The 21,014-nt window shown below is 40.6% G+C and overlaps 1 protein-coding gene across 1 annotated transcript in view; it reads right to left on the minus strand.

Annotated features, from left to right (window-relative positions):
- The window catches only part of dlst (dihydrolipoamide S-succinyltransferase), a 50,427-nt gene that overhangs the window by 12,438 nt on the left and 16,975 nt on the right, over positions 1 to 21,014 (minus strand). Inside the window, exons 6-10 of the mRNA XM_060829390.1 lie at positions 19,749 to 19,804; positions 17,631 to 17,742; positions 16,996 to 17,154; positions 16,291 to 16,370; positions 11,283 to 11,380 (exon numbers count right to left, since the gene is read on the minus strand). Coding sequence (XP_060685373.1) covers positions 11,283 to 11,380; positions 16,291 to 16,370; positions 16,996 to 17,154; positions 17,631 to 17,742; positions 19,749 to 19,804 — 505 coding nt within the window. The remainder of the gene's footprint in view (positions 1 to 11,282; positions 11,381 to 16,290; positions 16,371 to 16,995; positions 17,155 to 17,630; positions 17,743 to 19,748; positions 19,805 to 21,014) is intronic.

Here is a 21,014-nt window from a genome sequence, read left to right on the forward strand (position 1 = left end):
GCAGCTGAGTAGTGTTACAAGTGAAATGAGAGGACAGAACTCTCTTTAGTCTAACCACCCCATGTAACATAAGTAACAATTTAAATGTTTAGCCCACTTTATGATATAACCAGATGCCTTCTTTACACTGGACTTAGTATTAAAAAATTAATCTGTCAAGTTTCTTTAATAAAGAGAAAATTACTGATTTATTAGAAAACAAAAAAACGTATTCCACAAATATTGAAAATCTGATTAAAAGAGTTTGTAATAGGAAAATAAATGTTGCCTTTATGAAATAGCCCAAAACAAAGTGCACACATGTAGATAGGTACAGGGGGAAAAAAGGTTTCTTTGGCAGAGATTCACTTTGGGAAGAAACACTTTAGGGTAATAATGGTTAGCTCCTGGAGGGGAGAAAGGGGAGGCTGCAGTGCAACATGTTCAAATGCCTATCAATCACTGGACTGACAGCTGTCTCTCAGGTCTTGGTAGACACAACTTGCTCATGAAACACTGCATCAAGAAATCTTCCAAATGTTTACCCACAGAATACAGAATATTTAAATATTTTAAGGTAGACAGACTTTCAATTACCAAGGGGATGAAAGATCATCAGGGATATACAGGAATGTAGAGTTAGATTAAAATCAGATCAGTCATTATATACTAAATGGCAGAGCAGGCTCAAAGGGCCAAATGACTACTCTTGTTCCAAGTTCCAATGCTTTTCATAGGGATAATCATGTCTCATCAGCACAAGAGCACTTCAGAAACAGGACTGTGTTGAGTCGGCCAGCTTTTCCTCACCTGGCTTTACTCCCCAACTGAAAACCAAATGAATGCCAAGCTACACACTGTTCAAATAAAACACAGTCATAAAACTCAAACAGGCAAAAGTGAGGACTGCAGATGCTGGAGATCAAAGTCTAGATTAGAGTGGTGCTGGAAAAGCACAGCAGGTCAAGCAGCATCTGAGCAGTAAAATCGATGTTTCGGCCAAAAGCCCTTCATCAGGAATCAATATGAAACTCAAGCAGGTGATTCCCAAGAAATTGGTCCAGCAGTTAGCTGAAGTTGAGATTTCCAGAACCAATGACATAGGAAGAGAAAAGGATGAAATTCTGAAGGGAGGAGAGAGAGAGTTAGGCAGGAATTTAAAAGGAGGTGCTCGAGAGTAGTAATATCTGGATTACTCCCAGTGCTGCATGCTAGCGAGAGTAGGAATACGAGGTTAATCAGATGAATGCATGGCTGAGGAACTGGTGTATGGGAGAAGGATTCACATTTTTGGAATCTCTTCTGGGGTGGAAGCGACCTGTACAAGGACAGGTTGCAGACTGAGAAACAAACTTGTAAGGAGACCTCAAATACCTGTAAGAATAATAAGGTGGTTATGGTAGAGGATTTTAACTTTCCAAACATAGACTGGGACTGCCATAGTGCTAAGGGTTTAGATGGAAAGGAATTTGTTAAGCATGTACAAGACAATTTTCTAATTCAGTATTTAGATGTACCTACTAGAGAAGATACAAAATTTGATCTACTCTTGGGAAATATGGCAGGGCAGGATACTGAGGTGTCAGAAGGGGAGCACTTTGGGGCCAGTGATTACAATTCTATTAGTTTTAAAATAGTGATAGAAAAAGATAGACCAGATCTAAAAGTTGAAGTTCTAAATTCTATGACTCTGACTATAAATTGGAGAAAGGCCCATTTTGATGGTATTTGGCAAGAACTTTCAAAAGCTGATTGGGGGCAGATGTTAGCAGGTAAAGGGACAGCTGGAAAATGGGAAGCCTTCAGAAATGAGATAACGATAGTGCAGAGACAGTATATTCCTGTTAGGGTGAAAGGAAAGGCTGGTAGATACAGGGAGAGCTGGATGACTAAAGAAATTGAGTTTGGTTAAGAAAGAGAAGGAAGCATATGTCAGGTATAGACAGAAGAGATCGAGTGAATCCTTAGAAGAGTTAAAGGCAGTAGTAGTAAACTTAAGAGGGAAATCAGGAGGGCAATTGGGGGACATGAGATAGCTTTGGCAAATATGGGTAGCACGATGGCTCAGGGGTTAGCATTGCTGCCTCACTGCACCAGGTCCCAGGTGTGGAGTTTGCAGGTTCTCCCAGTATTTGCATGGGTTTCCTCCGTGTACTCCGGTTTCCTCCCACATTCCAAAGATGCACACGTCAGGTGAATTGGCCATGCTAAATTGCCCATCGTGCGAGATGCATTAGTCAGAGGGAAATTGGTCCGAGTGGGTTACTTTTCAGAGGGTCGGTGTGGACTGGTTGAGCCTGTTTCCACACTGTAGGGAATCTAATCTAATCAAATAGTGTTAAGGAAAACTCAGAGGGTTTTTACAAATACATTAAGGACAAAAGCATAATTAGGGAGAGAATAGGGCCCCTCAAAGATCAGCAAGGCGGCCTTTGTGTGGAGCCGCAGGAGATGGGGGAGATACTAAACAAGTATTTTACATCAGTGTTTACTGTGGAGAAGGATAAAGATATCAAATGCAGGGAAATAGATGATGACATCCTGAAAAATGTCTATATTACACAGGAGGAAGTGCTGGATGTCTTGAAATGCATAAAAATAGATAAATCCCCAGGACCTGATCAGGTGTATCCTAGAACTCTGGGGGAAGCTAGGGAAGTGATTGCTGGGTCTCTTGCTGTGATATTTATATCATCGATAGTCACAGGTCAGGTGCCAGAAGACTGGAGGTTGGCTAATATAGTGCCACAACTCAAGAAATGTGGTAAGGACAAGTCAGGCAACTATAGGCCAGTGAGCCTGATGTCGGTGGTGGGCAAGTTGTTGGAGGGAATCCCTGAGGGACAGGATTTACATGTATTTGGAAAGGCAAGAACTGATTAGGGATAGCCAATATGGCTTTGTGCAGGGAAATCATGCCTCACAAACTTGATTGGGTTTTTTGAAGAAGTAACAAAGAGAATTGTTGAGGGCAGAGCAGTAGATGTGATCTATATGGAGTTCAGTAAGGTGTTCGACAAGATTCCCTATGGGAGACTGGTTAGCAAGGTTAGATCTCATGGAATAGAACTAGCCATTTCGATGCAGAACTGGCTCAAAGGTAGAAGACAGAGGGTGGTGCTGGAGGGTTGTTTTTCAGATTGGTGGCCTATGACCAGTAGAGTGCCACAATGATTGGTGCTGGGTCCACTACTTTTTGTCATTTACATAAATGATTTTGATGCGAGCATAAGAGGTACAGTTAGTAAGTTTGCTGATGACACCAAAATTGGAGGTGTAGTGGGCAGCGAAGGTTACCTCTGATTACAATGGGATCTTGATCAGATGAGCCAATGGGCTGAGGAGTGGCAGATGGAGTTTAATTTAGATAAATGCAAAGTGCTGCATTTTGGTAAAACAAAGCTTAGCAGAAGTTATACATTTGATGGTAAGGACGTGGGGAGTGTTGCTGAACAAAGAGACCTTGGAGTGCAGGTCCATAGCTCCTTGAATGTAGTGGCAGGTAAATAGGATAGTGAAGAATGCGTTTGATAGGCTGTCCGAGTATTGAGTACAGGAGTTGGGAGATCATGCTGCGGTTGCACAGGACGTCGGTTAGGCCACTATTGGAATATTGCGTGCAATTCTAGTCTCTGTTTTATCAGAAAGATGTTGTGAAACTTGAAAGGGTTCAGAAAAGATTTACAAGGATGCTGCCAGGGTAGGAGGATTTGAGCTAAAAGGGGAGGTTGAATAGGCTAGAGCTGTTTTCCCTGGAGTATCGGAGGCTGATGAGTGACCTTTATAATGGTTTATAAAATCATGAGGGACAAGGATAGAGTAAATAGACAAGGTCTTTTCCCTGGGGTGGGGGAGCTCAGAGCTAAGGGGCATAGGTTTAGGGTGAGAATGGAAAAATATGAGAGATCTAAGGGGCATCTTTTTCACACAGAGGGTGGTGTGTGTGTAGAATGAGTTGCCAGAGGAAATGGTGGAGGTTGGTACAAGTGCAACATTTAAAAGGCATCTGGATGGGTATATGAATAGAAAGGGTATGGAGGGATATGGGTTGAGTGCTGGCAGGTGGGACTAAATTGGGTTGGGATATCAGGTTGGCATGGACGAGTTGGACCAAAGGGTCTGTTTCCATGCTGTACAACTCTACGACTCAATGCCCATTTGTAGTTTAAAGTGTTCTAATGCATCCTTTTGTTAATTCCTTACATAAAAAAGTATTCCGGCATTCCCACAGAACTTGAAATTAGTTTTTCTGCAATCCTTTTAGAGTCAAATTCTTCCTTGATAAGAATGGATAAAAGTCAAGAAATCCAACGAAATGTACCAGCTCTTGGCCAGCAAGAAGAATTGGGGCAGCTGCTGTTAATTTAAATCGGTGAAAACCATGGTCTCTAACTCCAACAGCTTAAGTAGGGTGTCAATCCTGCAATGATCTGCAACTTCAGTTTGAACATCACCCCTGAGATTACCACAGAATCATACAGTCAACAGGCTTGCTGTCAGTCTTTTGTGACTGCTGACTCTTTGATAGAACTATTCAATAATGGTCAAGCGCAGTCCAGGCCCTTCGACCCTCGGTGCGCTGACCTGTGAAATTAATCTGACGCCTATCTCACCGACACCATTCCGTTATTATCCATTTGTGTATCCAATGCCCCATTTAAATGCCCTTAATGTCAGCGAGTTTACTACTGTTGTAAACAGGCCATTCCATGCCCCTCCAACTCTGAGTAAAGAAACTACCCCTGATATTGGTCCTAAATCTATCACCCTCAATTTAAAGCTATGTCCCCTCATGTTAGTCTTCACCATCCGAGGAAAAAGGCTCTCACTGTCCACTCTATTTAACCCGCTGATTACCTTATATGTCTCGATTAAGTCACACTCACAAAAACAATCTCAGTTCCCTTGGTCTATCCTCGTAAGATCTACCTTCCATACCAGGCAACATCCTAGTAACTCTCCACTGAACCCTTTTCAAAGCTTCCACATCCTTCCTATAATGCGGTGACCAGAACTGTACACAATAATCCAGGTGCAGCCTTACTAATGACTTGTATAGGCGAAACATGACCTTGTGGCGCAAAACTCAATCCCCCTACCAATAAACACCAACACACCATATACCTTCTTAACAGCCCTATCAACATGGGTGGCAACTTTCAGGGATTATGCATCTGGATACCGAGATCGTTGTTCACCTATACTGCCAAGAATTTTACCATTTGCCCAGTACTCTGCATTTCTGTTATTTCTTCCAAAGTGAACTTCACACCTTTCCGTATTATACTCCATTTGTCACTTCTATGCCCAGCTCTGCATCTTATCTATGTCCTTCCGTAACCCACAAGAAGCTTTGGCATTATCCACAACTCTGCCTACCTTAGTGTTGTCCGAACATTTACTAACCCGTCCTTCTGCATCCACATCATTTGTTAAAATGACAAACAGCAGTGGCCCTAAAACAGATCTTTGTGGCACACCACTGGTAACTGAACTCCAGAATGAACATTTCCCATCAATCACTCCCTGCTGTCTTCTTTCAGTGAGCCAATAACTGATTCAATTTGCTAACCAACCTTCAATCCTGAAACTCCGAATTTTGTGCAATAGCCAACCACGTGGAACCTTATCAAACGCCTTATTGAAGTCCATATTCACACCACTGCATCTATCGGTTTTGTGCCCTTCTCAACGAACTCAATAAGGTTAGGCACGACCTACCCTTCACAAAACCATGTTGACTATCTCTAATCAAATTATTCCTTTCCAGATGATTATAAATCCTATCTCTTATAACCTTTTCCAAAACCGTACCCACAACCGAAGGCTCACTGGTCTACAGTTACCAGGGTTATCTTGACGCCCCTTCTTAAACAAAGGAACAGCATTTGCTGTCCTTCAACATTCTGGCATTACTCCTGTCAACAATGATGACATAAAGATCAAAGCCAAAGGCTCTGCAATATCCTCCCTGGCTTCCCAGAGAATCAGAGGATAAATCCCAGCCGGCTCAGGGGTCTGATCTATTTTCAGATCTTCCAAAATTGCTAAAACCTCATTGTCAACTGCAATCTCATCTAATCTAGTACCTGTAGCTCCATATTCTGACGAACATTGCCCTTTTTCAATACTGACGAAAAGTATTCATTAAGCGCTTCCCCATGTCCTCAGATTCCATGCACAACTTCCCACTACTGTATTTGATTGGCCCTAATCTTACTCTGGTCATTCTTTTATTCCTGATATACCTATAGAGTGCCTTAAGGTTTTCCTTAATCCTATCCGCCAACAACTTCTCATGTCTCATCCTGGCTCTTTTTAGTCCTGCCTTTCGATCTTTTCTGGCTAACTTATAACTCTCAAGCCCACGAACTGAGCCTTCACGCCTCATCCTCACATAAGCCTTCTTCTTCCTCTTGTCAAGGGTTTCAACTTCTTTAGTAAACCATGGTTCCCTCTCTCGACAACTACCTCCATGCCTGACGGGTACATACTTATCAAGGACCCGCAATAGCTGTTCCTTGAATAAGCTCCACATTTCAAGTGTGTCCATCCGCTGCAGTTTCCTTACTCGTCCTACGCATCCTCAATCTTGCCTATTTACATCATAATGCCTTTCCCCCAGTTTTACCTCTTTCCCTGTGGTATATACCTATCCCTACCCATTGCTGTTGTGAACATAACCAAATTGTGGTCACTATCGCCAAAGTGCTCACCTACTTCAAAGTCCAACACCTGGCCAGGTTCATTCCCCAGTATCAAATCCAATATGGCATCGCTCCTTGTTGGCCTGTCTACATATTGTGTCAGAAAACCCTCCTGCACACATTGAACAAAAACTGATCCATCTAAACTACTTGAACTGTAGTATTCCCAGTCAATGCTGGGGAAGTTAAAGTCTCCCATAACAACCACAATCATCTTAAATCAGTCTTCAGTCGTTACCAATCCTCCAGACAATTGAAATAGTTTCCCTTATTTATTCTATTAAACCCCTTCATAACGCCGAACACTTAAACTGCTTATTAATCTTCACTGTTCTTTTGGTGAGCCTTCTCAGATTCCTTACTATCCTTTCCAATGTTGTTTGGTCCGATCGATTTCTTTTCCACTCTCTCCATGCATTGACATCGGCTGGCCTAGATTGGTTTACAAATTTGCATTTGTGGATGAACCATAATTTATGAAGGTTTAGTATAATTTCATTGGCATTTTATTCTATGACTCCATTTACAGAGCTAACAATCGCATTTTTTTTTAGTTGTCTTACCAACTTGTTCTGCCACATTTCAAAATTTGTGTACGCAAAATGATCTTAGGTTCCTACTGCTCCTTTAAACTATACTGTTTAGATTATAATGCCTTTCTTCTTCACAAACGTTATGAACATACAAAATAGAAACAGGGTAACATTTGGCCTCATGAGTCTGCTCCTCCATCCATTAACACCATGCCTGATTTGTTTTTACTTTGAATTCCATACAGCGATTTTGCCTATCAAACATTTATCAATCACCACCTTAACAGTATTCAGTGATCCAGCCTCTGCCACCTTCAAACAGAGTTTCAATGTCGCACAATGCTCAGAGAAAAGCATTCTCCCCATTTACCTGCACCCTAAGGATCCACCCCTAATTTTACAGTGCATCCTACTTCAGGACCTGCCTACAAGAGGCAATATTAATAAGCACATCACTAAGACTATTCAGGATCTTGCATACATCAAGACACCCCTTACTCTTCTGAACTCCAGCAGAAACAAACACAGTTTGATCAACTTTCTCCACACAAAGACAATTGACAATTAAATTTCATCTGACATGTATCTTCTCATTTCACCAATCTATGTCTACACTGCACTTCACAGGAATACTCACTTCCACGTTGTTTACTACATCTCACCAAGGAAATCTAAAGGTTTACAGAGAATTGAAGGAAGTTTAAGTTGCCCATATCAGTTTGAAAACATTGATTTCAAATTATCATAACTTTTCCACAAAGTAATTTTTGGAGAAAAGTAAAAGAAAAAAATTTGTGTTCCATATTTTGGCTCAATTTATACATCCCCATAACATTTTCACATACATTAGCAGAATTTAGTGCACACTTTTTGAATTTTCACATTATGGAATGTGCATGGATTTGGTTCAAAAGGCTGGAGAATTGATTAATCAAATTTGCATGGTCAGGCGATCAGTGAACACAGAGCATTACACATTGTAAAGTCAATTGCACCACTTAATTTCACACAGAATGAGACATTTCTTAACATACAAACAAGCGATAAACAGGAAAGTTGATACTTTGACCAACAGAAAATGTTTCTTTTGAAGCTTTCACAAATCAAATGGTTCTATTATCTAGAGGTTTTAAAAATTTTCTAATATATTGATCTTATAGCGTGACTGAATATTGGCCAAGTGTATTAGTAAGGCTAAGTTTGCTTGCTCTGACAAATCTTAACGGAATCATAGATACAATGATTCTACAATGGCTGGATCAAGATTCTCCATGGCAGGTGAAATTTATGAACAAGCACTGTTTGTCAGATACAAATCTACAGGATTACACTACACACAAAGAGCAGCTCTGATGGGTGAAAGCTGTGGGAGGCAGAATGAGACAAGAACGAGTCATTCAAAAGTATTTCCTTTCTGACTGAATTGATACTGGAAAAGCAAACACCAACTGGCCCAAATGTGACACACCAACTTTTCTGGAAACAACTTCAGTTAAATGCTTCAGGCTACCTCTTGGTGATATTACTAGTTCTTTTGCAAACTTATAATCCTGTGATGGGGGGGGAAGGCAAAAAGGAAGTTGGGGAGGGGGAATGCGGGAGGAAAACAAGGAAATAATATCTTGCTACAGATGAATATTGCATATGTATTTATATTTATAAATATTACACACTTAAAGCAGAGGTGTGTTAAGGTATTCTAGATATGTGGGTCTAGACAACTGATGTCAACCAGTAGGTGGACAGTTAAATAGGAAATGCACAAAAGGCCAGAATTAAAGGGGACAGATACTTGAAAAGATGCAGTGCTGCACAAGATTATAAAAGATAGCAAGAGTGAGAGCATAGGAGGATTTGAAAACAAGGATAGGAATTTCTTAGCTAAGAAATTGTTTGACCAGAAACAATGAAAGGTCAGCTGGCAAAGAGGTGAGGGAATGAGACTTGCTGCAAGTCAACTCATAGGAAACAGTTTAGATGACCTCGAGTTTATGGAGGGTAGAATGTGAGAGAACAAACAGGAATGCACTGGAATTGTTGAGTCTAGAAGTAATAAAGACATGAACAAGGTAGCAGATAAACAGAGTGAAATCAGGTGATGTTAGAGGTGGAACAAGTGCCTTCACTACGCTGGCCTATTTGTCAGAAGAAATCTCAGGGTCAGATGTGATCCCCTTGATACAATTCACTCTTACTACCCATATTCCACACCAACACTCCATCTTGGTTGCAGCCATGCAATACTCAAAGACAAATCCCAATTACAACTTGCATTCACTACAGAATTTCTCCAGGGAGAAAAAAAACAAAAAATAAATGCAAAATAATAAACCAGAAAGATTCAGTTTCAGTCTTCCTTTACTGATACTACAGAAAAATGAGACATATTACAACTGGAGATATGAACCTATTTAATATACAATGTTGAGAACAGTAGCTTCACTCTGTGTCTAATGCACAGAAAAACTGTTCTTGAAGCATTTGATGCAGTAAAAATTTGGTATCAAAGGTGGAAAAAAAATTTCTTCCAATCTCTGGTGTTAAACTGCAATCTTAAACTATCCAGTGAAGACAGAGTTCCCTAGAGATAAGGATCCTGCAAGAGTTAAAAATGGCAAATACATTTCAAGCAAAACTAGCAATGAAATAGTTAAAGGCGAGTGAAAATGGATATTATGTTCACTGACCTGATAAAAAGGTGTCTATGTCTGTGTTTTCCCCTTAACCCTGTTTGTTTTCCTGCACTTAAGCTTATTAACTCTAGGATTACTTCCCTAACACCATTATGCATCCCCAAGATGCAAGAACACAAGAAAAGGAGCCAGGAATGATAAAATCTTTGAGTCTAACTATATCAAAATTTCATTGCCTCATCATTAAACTGCCTTCATTCAAAGACCAACCTTCTCCCTCGAGGGTTTATCTCTCCCCCCATCTCTTCTCTCCTTCTCTTCAGTCTCCAGGCAGATGTCAGTCTTGTAAAGTGCATTCTTCACTAATCTGTTTAAATAGGTATTATTACAGCTCACAACACTATCCTGAAGAGCTGTAAACCAAAACTGGCATATTAGTCCTCTAAACGAAATGTTAAAAGCATCATTTCCAGCACAAGAGACAAATATTTTCCCTTAAATTAATATTGTGCAGTCTGTCCATCTTACAACAAAAGCACATTAGACACAAATATTTACATGACTTTGTCTTTAAGTGGAGATTATGTTTCAGTTTGCTGAAGTGCTTAAATGGTATTTGGAAAGAAATTGCCTAATAGTCTAAGATGCAGCCTTCTTTACTTTGAAGTTAAAATCTAACATTCTGCCCTGAAAATCACCTCCTTGCTTAGTTTTGAAAGTTGCCCCAAGAGCTCGGTGATCAATTCAATAGAGATAATGTTAGGGATGGCACTAGGAAAGAAGAGGGAAAAGGAGGCAGTAGCAAGTTCAATACATAGAAGAGGACTTGGGGATGTACCATGATGGTGGACCACTTTGTTGTGCCCTGAAGTGAAGGGACATTGGTTTCGGGCAGTGATTGCTCATGCACTGTGTAACCAATTCCATTGTGGCTTACTTTAGGGAAGGAATAACTACAGGATGGGCTTTCTGATGTAGCTGGCTGGTTCCAGACAACACGAGAGCAGGCTCTCTGAATCTTTGGTCTGAACGTTGCTATTTTAGAGATCCAAGAAAGGATAAGCCATTTCTTACATGTTCCTCTTTATACCTCCTATTCCCCAACTGAATGCAATAAGCTTTCTGCGTCTCCTTTCAAAGCAAAGAATGAACAAGTTTACTCTGTTCTTATTGATGCTAGTACGCAAGTCATTATGAACTGATCGCCCCTGCCTCAATGGAAACCAGATACAAATACTTTATTCCGTTATAGGTCTTGTACCAGACTCCAGCCCGATATAGGTTTCAGTAATAGACCTTAAGCTAGACTATGTTAAATAATATGGTTTTATATTCAAAGTTTTCTGATAGGCAACCAAAAGCACAAAAAAAAAGACTGAGTTGATATGTTTGCATTAAATGTCTCCCAAAGTACTGAGTGTAATAGTTACCTCATGTCAATTTCATTGAAGGTAGTCAGCATGGCACAAGTATTCTGAGCCTCCTTTAGTCGCTGCGCAATTCGTAGCCGCATTCTGTTCATTTTAACCTAAACGTTTAGAAGTCAATTACAAAATTACTCTATTTTATACAAGATTAATATTCAAGAGTTTAAATACATTACTTACATAGTATGCCATATGTTGAAGGACAGGCAAGAATAAGATCTGTAGACAGCTCTCAGAGTTGCTGTAAACCATATATTTCCTTTATCAAAGTAAAATATCCTCCCAAAATTACAAATAAAAATACCTTATTAGGGTCCTGCTGATACTTCTGGTGACAAAGATTGATACAAAACTTGACTATTCCACAGGTACAACAAGGATGGCAGACTGATAAAATCACTGTACTAATCGAAAACTCCAGGCAAATATTCTGGTCACATGTATTCAAATCCCAACGACATAATTGAATTTTAAAAACTACTCTGATGATCATATGACCATTGTCAGTGGTTGAGAAAATCCACCTGGTTCACTAATGTCCTTTAGGGAAGGAAATCTGTCATGCTTACCTGGTCTGGCCCACTTATGATTCCTAGCCCACGCCATGACCAAAATAAATGACAGTTCATTTGAATGAACAAATAATTGGCCTGGTTAGCTACAAAACCTGGAGGAAGGAATGAAACTAGATAGACCACCTGGCATTGACCTAGGCACCAGAAACAATAATGACAAATCTAGCCCTGCCAATCTTGTAAACTTCTCATTAACAACTTGAGTCTTGTGCCAAACGAGGAGACCTGCCACAAACACTACTCAAATAATATTCTGACAATATTATTTCAAGAATCATAGCTTATAGACAACGTGCCACCATCACCATCCCAGCAACTGTAGCACAGTGACATATAGTTGGGAAAGTTAATCCTGGGAGTCCTTAACATTAACTCCACACCCATGAATTTGCATGACATCATGTCAAGCATGGATAAGGAAATCTTCCTGATGAAGGGCTCTGGCCCGAAACGTCGAATTTCCTGTTCCTTGGATACTGCCTGACCTGCTGTGCTTTAACCAGCAACACATTTTCAGCTCTGATCTCCAGCATCTGCAGACCTCACTTTTTACATAAGGAAATCTTCTGCTAATTACCAATGAGAGACACCTCCTCAGCTGCTGATGGTCATTTAGAGGAATCACTAAGAATGACAAGGTCACAGAATGCAATCTGTTGGGGGAACTTCAATGCACATCACCATGAGTGGTTCAGTTGCACTATGACTGACTGAACTAGCTTAGTCCTAAAGGACGTAGCTGCTAGACTGAGTCTGCTGCATTTTCATCCGACCATGGCATAATAGGTAGGAATGATCATTGCACACAGTCATTGAGGAAGCTAAGCCCCATCCTCACACTGAAAATACTCTCCATCTTGCGTGGCATTACCATCTTAAATGGACATATTTTGAACAGATCTAGTAACTCAAAAACTGGGCATTCATGAGGCACAATGGACCATCAGCAGGAGAATTATGGTCAATGATAATTTGTAACGCCATAGCACACCATACACACAACTCTGCTATTACCATCAAGCCTTGCAATGAGCACAGGAGGATGTGACAAGAGCAGTGTTAGGCAAACCTAAAAATGAGGGGAGAAAGTAGTGAAATTACAAAACAAGACTACTTGCATAATCAGCAGAAGCAGTATGCAATAAGGTGAAGTTAAACTATATGCAATAGACAAGGTAAAGAAATTCCACAACTGTCAGATCTATAAGTTCTGTAGTCCTGCTGCACTCAGTTGTGAAGGTAGACAATTAACTACTTACTGGAGGTGGCGATTCTACAGAAATCCTCACCCTCAATAATGAAGAACCACCACACCAGTGCAAAAGACAAGGCAGAAGAATTTGCTCCTTTTCTTAGTCATAAGTGCTGAGTGGATGATCCATTTTGGCCTCCTATATAGGTCCCCAGCAAAACAAAAGCCTGTCTTCAACTAATTCGATTCACTTCAAATAATATCAAAAAATGTTCGAAGGCAGTGGACACTACAAACACAATGGACCCTGACAACAGCCCAGCAATAATACTGAAGACTTGTACTTCAGAATTAGCCATGCCCTTGGCAAATCTCATCCAGTAAAGCTAATTAGTCTACTTCACAATACAAAAAATTGCTCAATGTCATCCTGTTCACAAATGCAGGACAAATCCAAAGCAGACAATTACTGATGTCTGTCTACTCTCTACCATCAGCAAAATGATTGAAGGGGCCGTTGATCATGTTAGCAACTGGCACATATTCAACAATAGCCTATGCATTGTTCACAGGGAAACCCAGCTCCAGCCCTCAATATTGCCATAGTCCAAACACAAACTCCAGGAGGGAAGTTGATAGAGACTGCCATTGAAATTAAGGGAACAGTTGACTGACTTGAGCAAAGAACCCTAGCAAAACTGGAGATAATATGCCCATTTTCCTTCCCACATATCCACTCCACCCTGACCTATCACCTCCCACCTGCATTCACCTATTGCCTTCCCAGCTACCTTCCCCCAGCCCCATCCCCCCTCTCCTATTTATCTCTCTGCCCCCTCCCCCAACACTCCTTATACCCAAAATGTCAATTCTCCTGCTCCTCGGATGCTGCCTGACCTGCTGTGCTTTAACAGCACCTCACGTTTCCTCTGGAGATAGTGGGAATCAGGAGGAAAACTCTCCACTGGTTGAAGTCAAACCAAGCTCAAAGAAGGATGGTTGCGGCTGTTTGAGGTCCATCAAATTCGGATGATAGCAAAGGAGAAGTGTTTGGTGCCCTGAAGTACATTAACGTGGGTAAGTAGATCAGGATACTGGAGATGGCAAGAGGAGAGATTGCCAGTCCCTGACAGAGATCTTTGTATCTCCTTTCACCACAAGCAAGCTCCCAGAAAACTGGAGAATAGTCAATGTTATTCATTTGTTTAAGGGCAACAGGAATAACCCAGAGAATTATAGGCATGTGAGCCTTATATCAAATGGTTGAGGGATTCTTCTTAGGGACAAGTGGTGTGCTGAATTCCTTCAACATTGAGGGTGGGGATATCTGTAGAACCACCACCTCCAGTAAGTAGTTAATTGTCTATTAGAGATTTGTCTTAGGGACATGATTTACATGTATTTGGAAAATAATGGACTCATTAGGGATAGTCAGCATGACTTTATGTGAGGGAGGTCTTGCCTCACAAATTTGAGTTTTTTTTAAGGGAGGGTTGAAAGCGATTGAGGAGGGAAGGGTAGTGAATGATATCTATATGGACTTTACAAAAACATTTCACAAGCTCCCTCAAAGTAGGCTAGTCCAGAAGATTGTGCCATGGATTCCATGCGACTCATTGATAAGTTGGCTGAGTCATAGATAGTTTTGGAGGGGTTTTGTACTGACTGGACGTCTGTGACCACTGGTATTCTGCAGGGATCAATGCCAGGATCTCTTGTTTTATATAACATATATGACTTGAATGAAAATATGTAGGTGGTCTCATTAGTAAGCTTGCAGACATGAAAATCAATGGAGTTGTGGATACTGAAGATTGTCAAAGGATACACAGAATATAAATCAGTCGGAAAGTTGGATGGAGAAACGATGGTTGCAATTTAATTCAGACAAGTATGCAGTATTGCATTTTTGGAGGTCAAATGCAAGACGAAAGTGTAAAGTAAATAGCAAAACCCTTAGGAGTATTGATATGCAGAAGGATCATGGGGTGGAATTCCCATAGCTTTCAGAAAGTGGCAACACAAGTGGATAAGGTGGTAAAGGCAGAATATAACATGCTTGCCTTCATTGGTCGGGGAATGAGGATAGAAGTTGGTAAGTTTTGTTGCAGCTGTATAAAATTTTAGTAAGGTCACATATGGAACAGTGTGTACAGTTCTGGTTGCCACACTACAGGAAGAATTGGGAACAAAATAAACTACTTGATTGACCCTCCTAACCACCTTGAGCATTCACTACACTCACTCATCTTGTGCATCACCTACAAGATATATTGCAGCAATTCACCAAAACTCTAACAGTACCTTACAAACCCACAACCTTTACCACTTAGAAGGACGGCAGATGCATGGAAACATCATTACCTACAAGTTCCCCACTAAGTCATATACCATCATGTGAACCTCCATATTGCCATTGCTTCACTATCATTGGATTCAAATAATAGAACTCCTAATTGCACTGCAGGTGTCTCTACATACAAGGACTGCAGCTATTAAAGATGGTATCTCACCATCCCTCTCTCCTGGGAAACCAGGAATGGGAAATAAATGCAGATCTAGCCTTTGATGCCAATATGTTTATGAACAAATAGAAAAAACAACACATTAACTGTTGTGTTCAGGACAAGTATATAGAAAGAAACTTGCAAACTTTCTAAATTTGCACTTTTCTGTGTCGTATCTGCCAATGGAGTTAACTCATGGTTAATTATGTTTCCACATCAAAATGCCAATAATTTTTCTTTAGCTAGTGTAAAAAACAATTTATCAATAATTAGTCAATTATGAATAGTGCACATTTATGCCCACTTACAGCTTGGCAAGTTGAGGGTATTTTACTACTCAGACCCTTCTTTTGCTCAGCTTTAAATTCCTAGACCCGATACCACTTGCAATCCAGAAAGTCATACCGTCAGGTGCAGAGGCCCAAGGGAGAATCATATATGAATGGCATGCTTTGATAGGTCCTTTTCTCCTATATGGAGATGCTTTACTTTGTTTTGACATGTTCCACTTGAGATCATAAGCACAGCAAGATGGAATCAAACTTACAGATCAAACTACAGCACATTACCACCTTGAAAGTTAAAAGCCAACAATATATTTGTGTGTAGGAGTGAATTCGAGATCAGATTTTACAATAGTCCCCCCCGTCAAACTACAAAGAACAGAACTTCCCACTTCTTAACTAAAACATTTTGGTTGTAACAGGTCTTATTTATTGCTTGAAGTTCATGCATACCCTATGCTCAGATCGGACACCTTTCACCCCCACATCTGCAGCTGGGGCGAGGGATCCAACAGAAGGCTTCACTGCCGACACTGGAACAAAAACAGAACATGAGATGATGTAAGGAGCTGGATGTGAAAAGCTTACATTATATCCTATTAGGATTACTATCCAAGTCACTATAGGCACATAGAGGAAGAATGATAACAAACCCAGTAGTTAGAAATCACAGACCTAATACTGTAAACAGCATTATGAATATTGTTTACAGCAAACGATCACCAAACATACAAGACTAATAACAATCTATTTTCCCCATTATTTTCTTTGCGTCAACTTAGCTGACTCAACAGCATTTGACCTCAGAGTCAAAATACTATGGAATCAAGCTTTATCTAAGTTTGGAGGCATATCCAGATAGCAAGGGTGTGCAGCATTGGAGGAGGGCTACATCACTGGAGCTGCTGTCCTTCAGAAAAGGCAACCACCTACCTCCTGCTAGCAGATTTTTACATGGCAGGAATCCCCTTGTACCCCTTTTTAACACTGCTCCTTGATCAATAACCCATAGCTGCCTGTGCGATTCTGTGGTACACAAGTTGATCAACACATTTACCAACATGATAAGTCACTCACTTGCATTCAAGATGATGTTTTGGAGACATTACTAAGATATTGTAAAGCCCTTTTTAAATGAAATTCATTTATTTTACTCACCAGGTTTACTATCTATGGCCTGCATATTTACTGGTGGTACAGGTGGCATTGTGGTAGGAATTGCCCCTGCTGCAGCTGCAGCTGGAGGTGGTGGTGGTGGTGGTGCTGTATCTGGTTTAGGGGTGGGAGAGACTTCTGGTACAGGTTTTGCAGCACCAACTGGAAAAGCAATAAGTAAAAAGACACGTGTTACTCAAGTTTAAGATGCCATGTCTCAAAAAACACTTCGCAATAGATAACATGTCTTTATCTAGCTACTTTTTCTTACATAAAATGTCCCAAGGACTTCACAGAACATTAAAAAGCAAACTTTATCATTGATCATCCACCCTAATTGCCTAATGCACAAAGGCTGGTCAAAGAAAGGTAGGTTTTGAAGGGCTTCAGAGGAGGAACACAAAGAGGTGGTGGTTATGGGGACAGAAAATGGAATCTTTGTAACTGTAGTCATGAACACTAATAGCAACCAAGGAGCTTGAAGAGTCCAGAATTAAAGGAGCACAGATAATTCGAAGAGTTGTGGATCTGAGATCACAAATCATGGAGGGAATTTCAAAACAAGGATGGGAACTTTTAAGATTGAAATGTTGCTTAAGCAGGTGCAAATGTAGGCCAACAATCAAAGAGAAACCCACCTTCTGCCCTCCTGAGTTTGAAGAGAGGGGTTCCTCCTTCCACTTTACCTCCATCAGGTACCAGAAGCTCCTCGATGATACCAGCATATGGAGCAGGAACCTGCACTGATGTCTGAAATGAAGAGGAACTAATTTTAGAAACTATAGCCTAGCAGCATGTATTGTAGTGACCAAAGAATTCCCACACTTCTTTTCCAACATTGATTATTAATGGGGAGGTTGCGTGCCATAATTTTAAGCTTCTGTTCACAGAATGAGAGAATCTGTCTGGTTCAACGATCAGAATCATGGTCAATGTAACAGTACGGTTTTCAGGTGCAGGAGATGGACCAAATATCAGTCATATTGACTAATAATATGGCTAATTAAATACTAATCACAGAAACATTGAACCAACATTGACCTTTATACAGATATGGAAATTGGGCGATTCTTGTATTTCGATTTTGAAAATAATCTAGGTCCAAAATGACAAAATTAAAGCAGCAATTGTCATGAGGAAATTAACATCATTATGATAGAAAATGGAATAGTTAAGTGCTTTGCATGGATAACAGCATTTCGACAGATAAAATTGAATCCTGTTCCCTAAAGTAACAAGGTGACTGAAATAATCAATTGTTGCACAATAAATATACGCTGACAATTAACTGAACCAAAAGGATGACTGATGAAAATTTGCTAAAGTACAGAAAAAGGAGCAGCAATGAGGCAGGTTAAAAGAATTTGGTGTATTCAAGCTCATTTTTTTTTAATCCTCACTCAGCAACCTGAACAAAAAAAAAGTCATTGTGGCATGCATCTAAAGTCTAGCACTGGCTACCTGGGAGTGATTTATTAAATTAATGAGATGGTGAGGAGTGTTCTGCTGATGGACAGTCATATGACTGACTAGAACAAAAGGAGTGATAATGGTAATTAGACAGGAAAAATGTGAAAGAATATGTATAGTAACAGGTTTAACATCAGCATCAAGGATGGAGCCCAGTGCGTGCAAAAATGAGTACCAGTGTCGGAGAAATTCCAGTCAGTATCAAATAGAGACAGGAACTGTCTAGCATTTACACCAGAGGATTTTTAGAATCCTGTTGAAATGGTGACATCATCGAGTACAGCAAGTACACAGGTGGTACTCCAAGAGAAGAATGAATCAGGTGAGAACATAGAAAATTACTTTGGTTCAGAAAGCTACCAACATCTTTCTATTCATTCACAGGATATGGACATCACTGGCTGAGTCAGCATTTATTGATTTGGGGGCAGTTAAGAGTCAGCTAAATTGATGTGAATCAGAAGCAAAGTATAATGCAAAAATAATGTGACGTCAGCACAAGAGAAGGTGCAGATTGAGGATAGCTGATCAAGTGTTCTATATAGTCTAAGTATTTGATTTATTTCTGTTAAATGTGAGGAATGGCAGGGCACTTCAGTCCTGTAAAATGCACACAATATTGTGAGAGAGAATTTCAGGATGTTTCTTGAATGCTGGACAACCATTGCACAAAGTGGCATAAGCTGGTGACTCCCATGGCTACAGGCTTTGGAGCTCGAGAAGCAGCTTGAATCGCTGTGATGCATTCATGAAACGGAAGGTTGCATGATATTGTGTTTCTGGATATTGCTTGCTGTATAAGGGAATGCAGAGAGGGAATGGGTGACAATCAATAGGAAGTAGGAAATGCTCAAGATAGCAGAGTGCATCTCACTTTCCAACCAGTATTCTGTTTTTAATAATAGTGAGAGATATGATCTGGGAATGCTGCCAAAGCCAACTGCACAGCAACATAGCTGACTCAGCTGTAAAGGTGGGCAAATGAGATTAAGAAAGCAAAAGCTCAGGGAACAGACAAGTGTTTGTGGTATCACAGACACTGATCTTGATATTTCTGGTAGTGGTGGGAACTATACAGACTGGACATGTTTCACCTCATCACAATTTGCAAACAGTGGTTATCAACATGGGAGTAACAATGTTACATGGAAGGGAAATATTATGGGGCTGGGATACCCTGGGATCATCTACCATTTTAATATCAGCAATTATACAGGAGACTGTTTATCATTTCAAACACGATTAGTTCAGAAATTAAAAAAGGGCTGGTCAGAAAAATTACGAACCTTATCAGTTTCAATTTCACATACCACCTCATCTTCACTTACTGCATCACCAACAGCTGTAATGAAACAGATGAAATACGGGTATTTCATATGAGAATTCAGAATAAGATAAAAAACTATTCAGGAACTGTGATAACGTCTCAACACCCGCATGCATATCCATGCGAGGGCTTCATAGAACAAAGTAAAATGGAAACAAGACAGAGGTGTTTCCCTTTAGCTTTCATAAAACTCCCCAAGTCTAGAAATTTATAACAAGCCTTAAAGTACAATAGGTCACTTCAAGTCATAATCCTAAGGTAAATAAAACCCATCAGGCTGCCAAAGTAGCTCCCCTCAATTTGTTTTACATTGATATCATAAAGGCTATACCATTGCATCTTGCTCACCTGATCAGTGCATTTGGAAGTCTTAAATGACTACCCTCATGTTTTGTTTTCTCGGCATTTCTCCCTTCCAAATGCAGCTATTCCTAAGTCAGCCTGAGAATTTTGCTGGACACAAAACAAACTGCAGATGCTCAGGCAGGAGGCCGAAAGTCAGGCAGCATCAGGAGGTGGAGAAACTGACATATCGGGTGTAACCCTTCTTCAGGATTGGAAGTGGGTGTAGGGGGAGCTGCAGATAAAGGGGATGGCAGTGGGGATAGGTGAAGACAAGAAGAGCATATGACCTGTTTGGTCAATGGGAGGAATGAATCCTGTTGGTGGCAGGGAGGAGTGAAAGTTTTGGGAGGGGCTGGGAAGAGGGTTGGGGGATGGGAAGGGAGGTTATTTGAAATTAGATAACTCAATTTTGAGTCCCCCATGCTGTAGACTGCCCAGGCGAAAGATGAGGTGTTGCTCCTCCAATTTGCGATATGGTTCATTGTGGCAATGGAGGAGGTCAAGGATGGCCATGTCAGAAAAGGAGTGACTGGGGGAATTGAAATGAGCGGTGTCTGGGAGGTCCGGTCATCCCTTAAGACTGGCTGCAATGCTCGGGTTGGGCCGACAATGCTCCCGATGTAGTCTTCTCCACATTGGGGAGACCAAACAAACTTAGGGAATGGTTCCCTGAACATCGCAGCTGGGTCAAGTTTTCAGTTACCTACGGTTTACCACGGCCTGAACATATTACAGGGAACATTCCAGACCCAGGGACCAGGGCTGCCGGGAAGGTAAATATTCCATTTAAATGAATGGGTTTGCTCCTATCCGCAGTAGTTGTTGGAATGTATCCCCCGTGGGAACAGGGGGACTAATGTATTTATTTGCAGTACTAGAT

Source organism: Hemiscyllium ocellatum, chromosome 8 (assembly GCF_020745735.1).
Source record: "Hemiscyllium ocellatum isolate sHemOce1 chromosome 8, sHemOce1.pat.X.cur, whole genome shotgun sequence".
Classification (NCBI taxonomy): Eukaryota; Metazoa; Chordata; class Chondrichthyes; order Orectolobiformes; family Hemiscylliidae; genus Hemiscyllium; species Hemiscyllium ocellatum.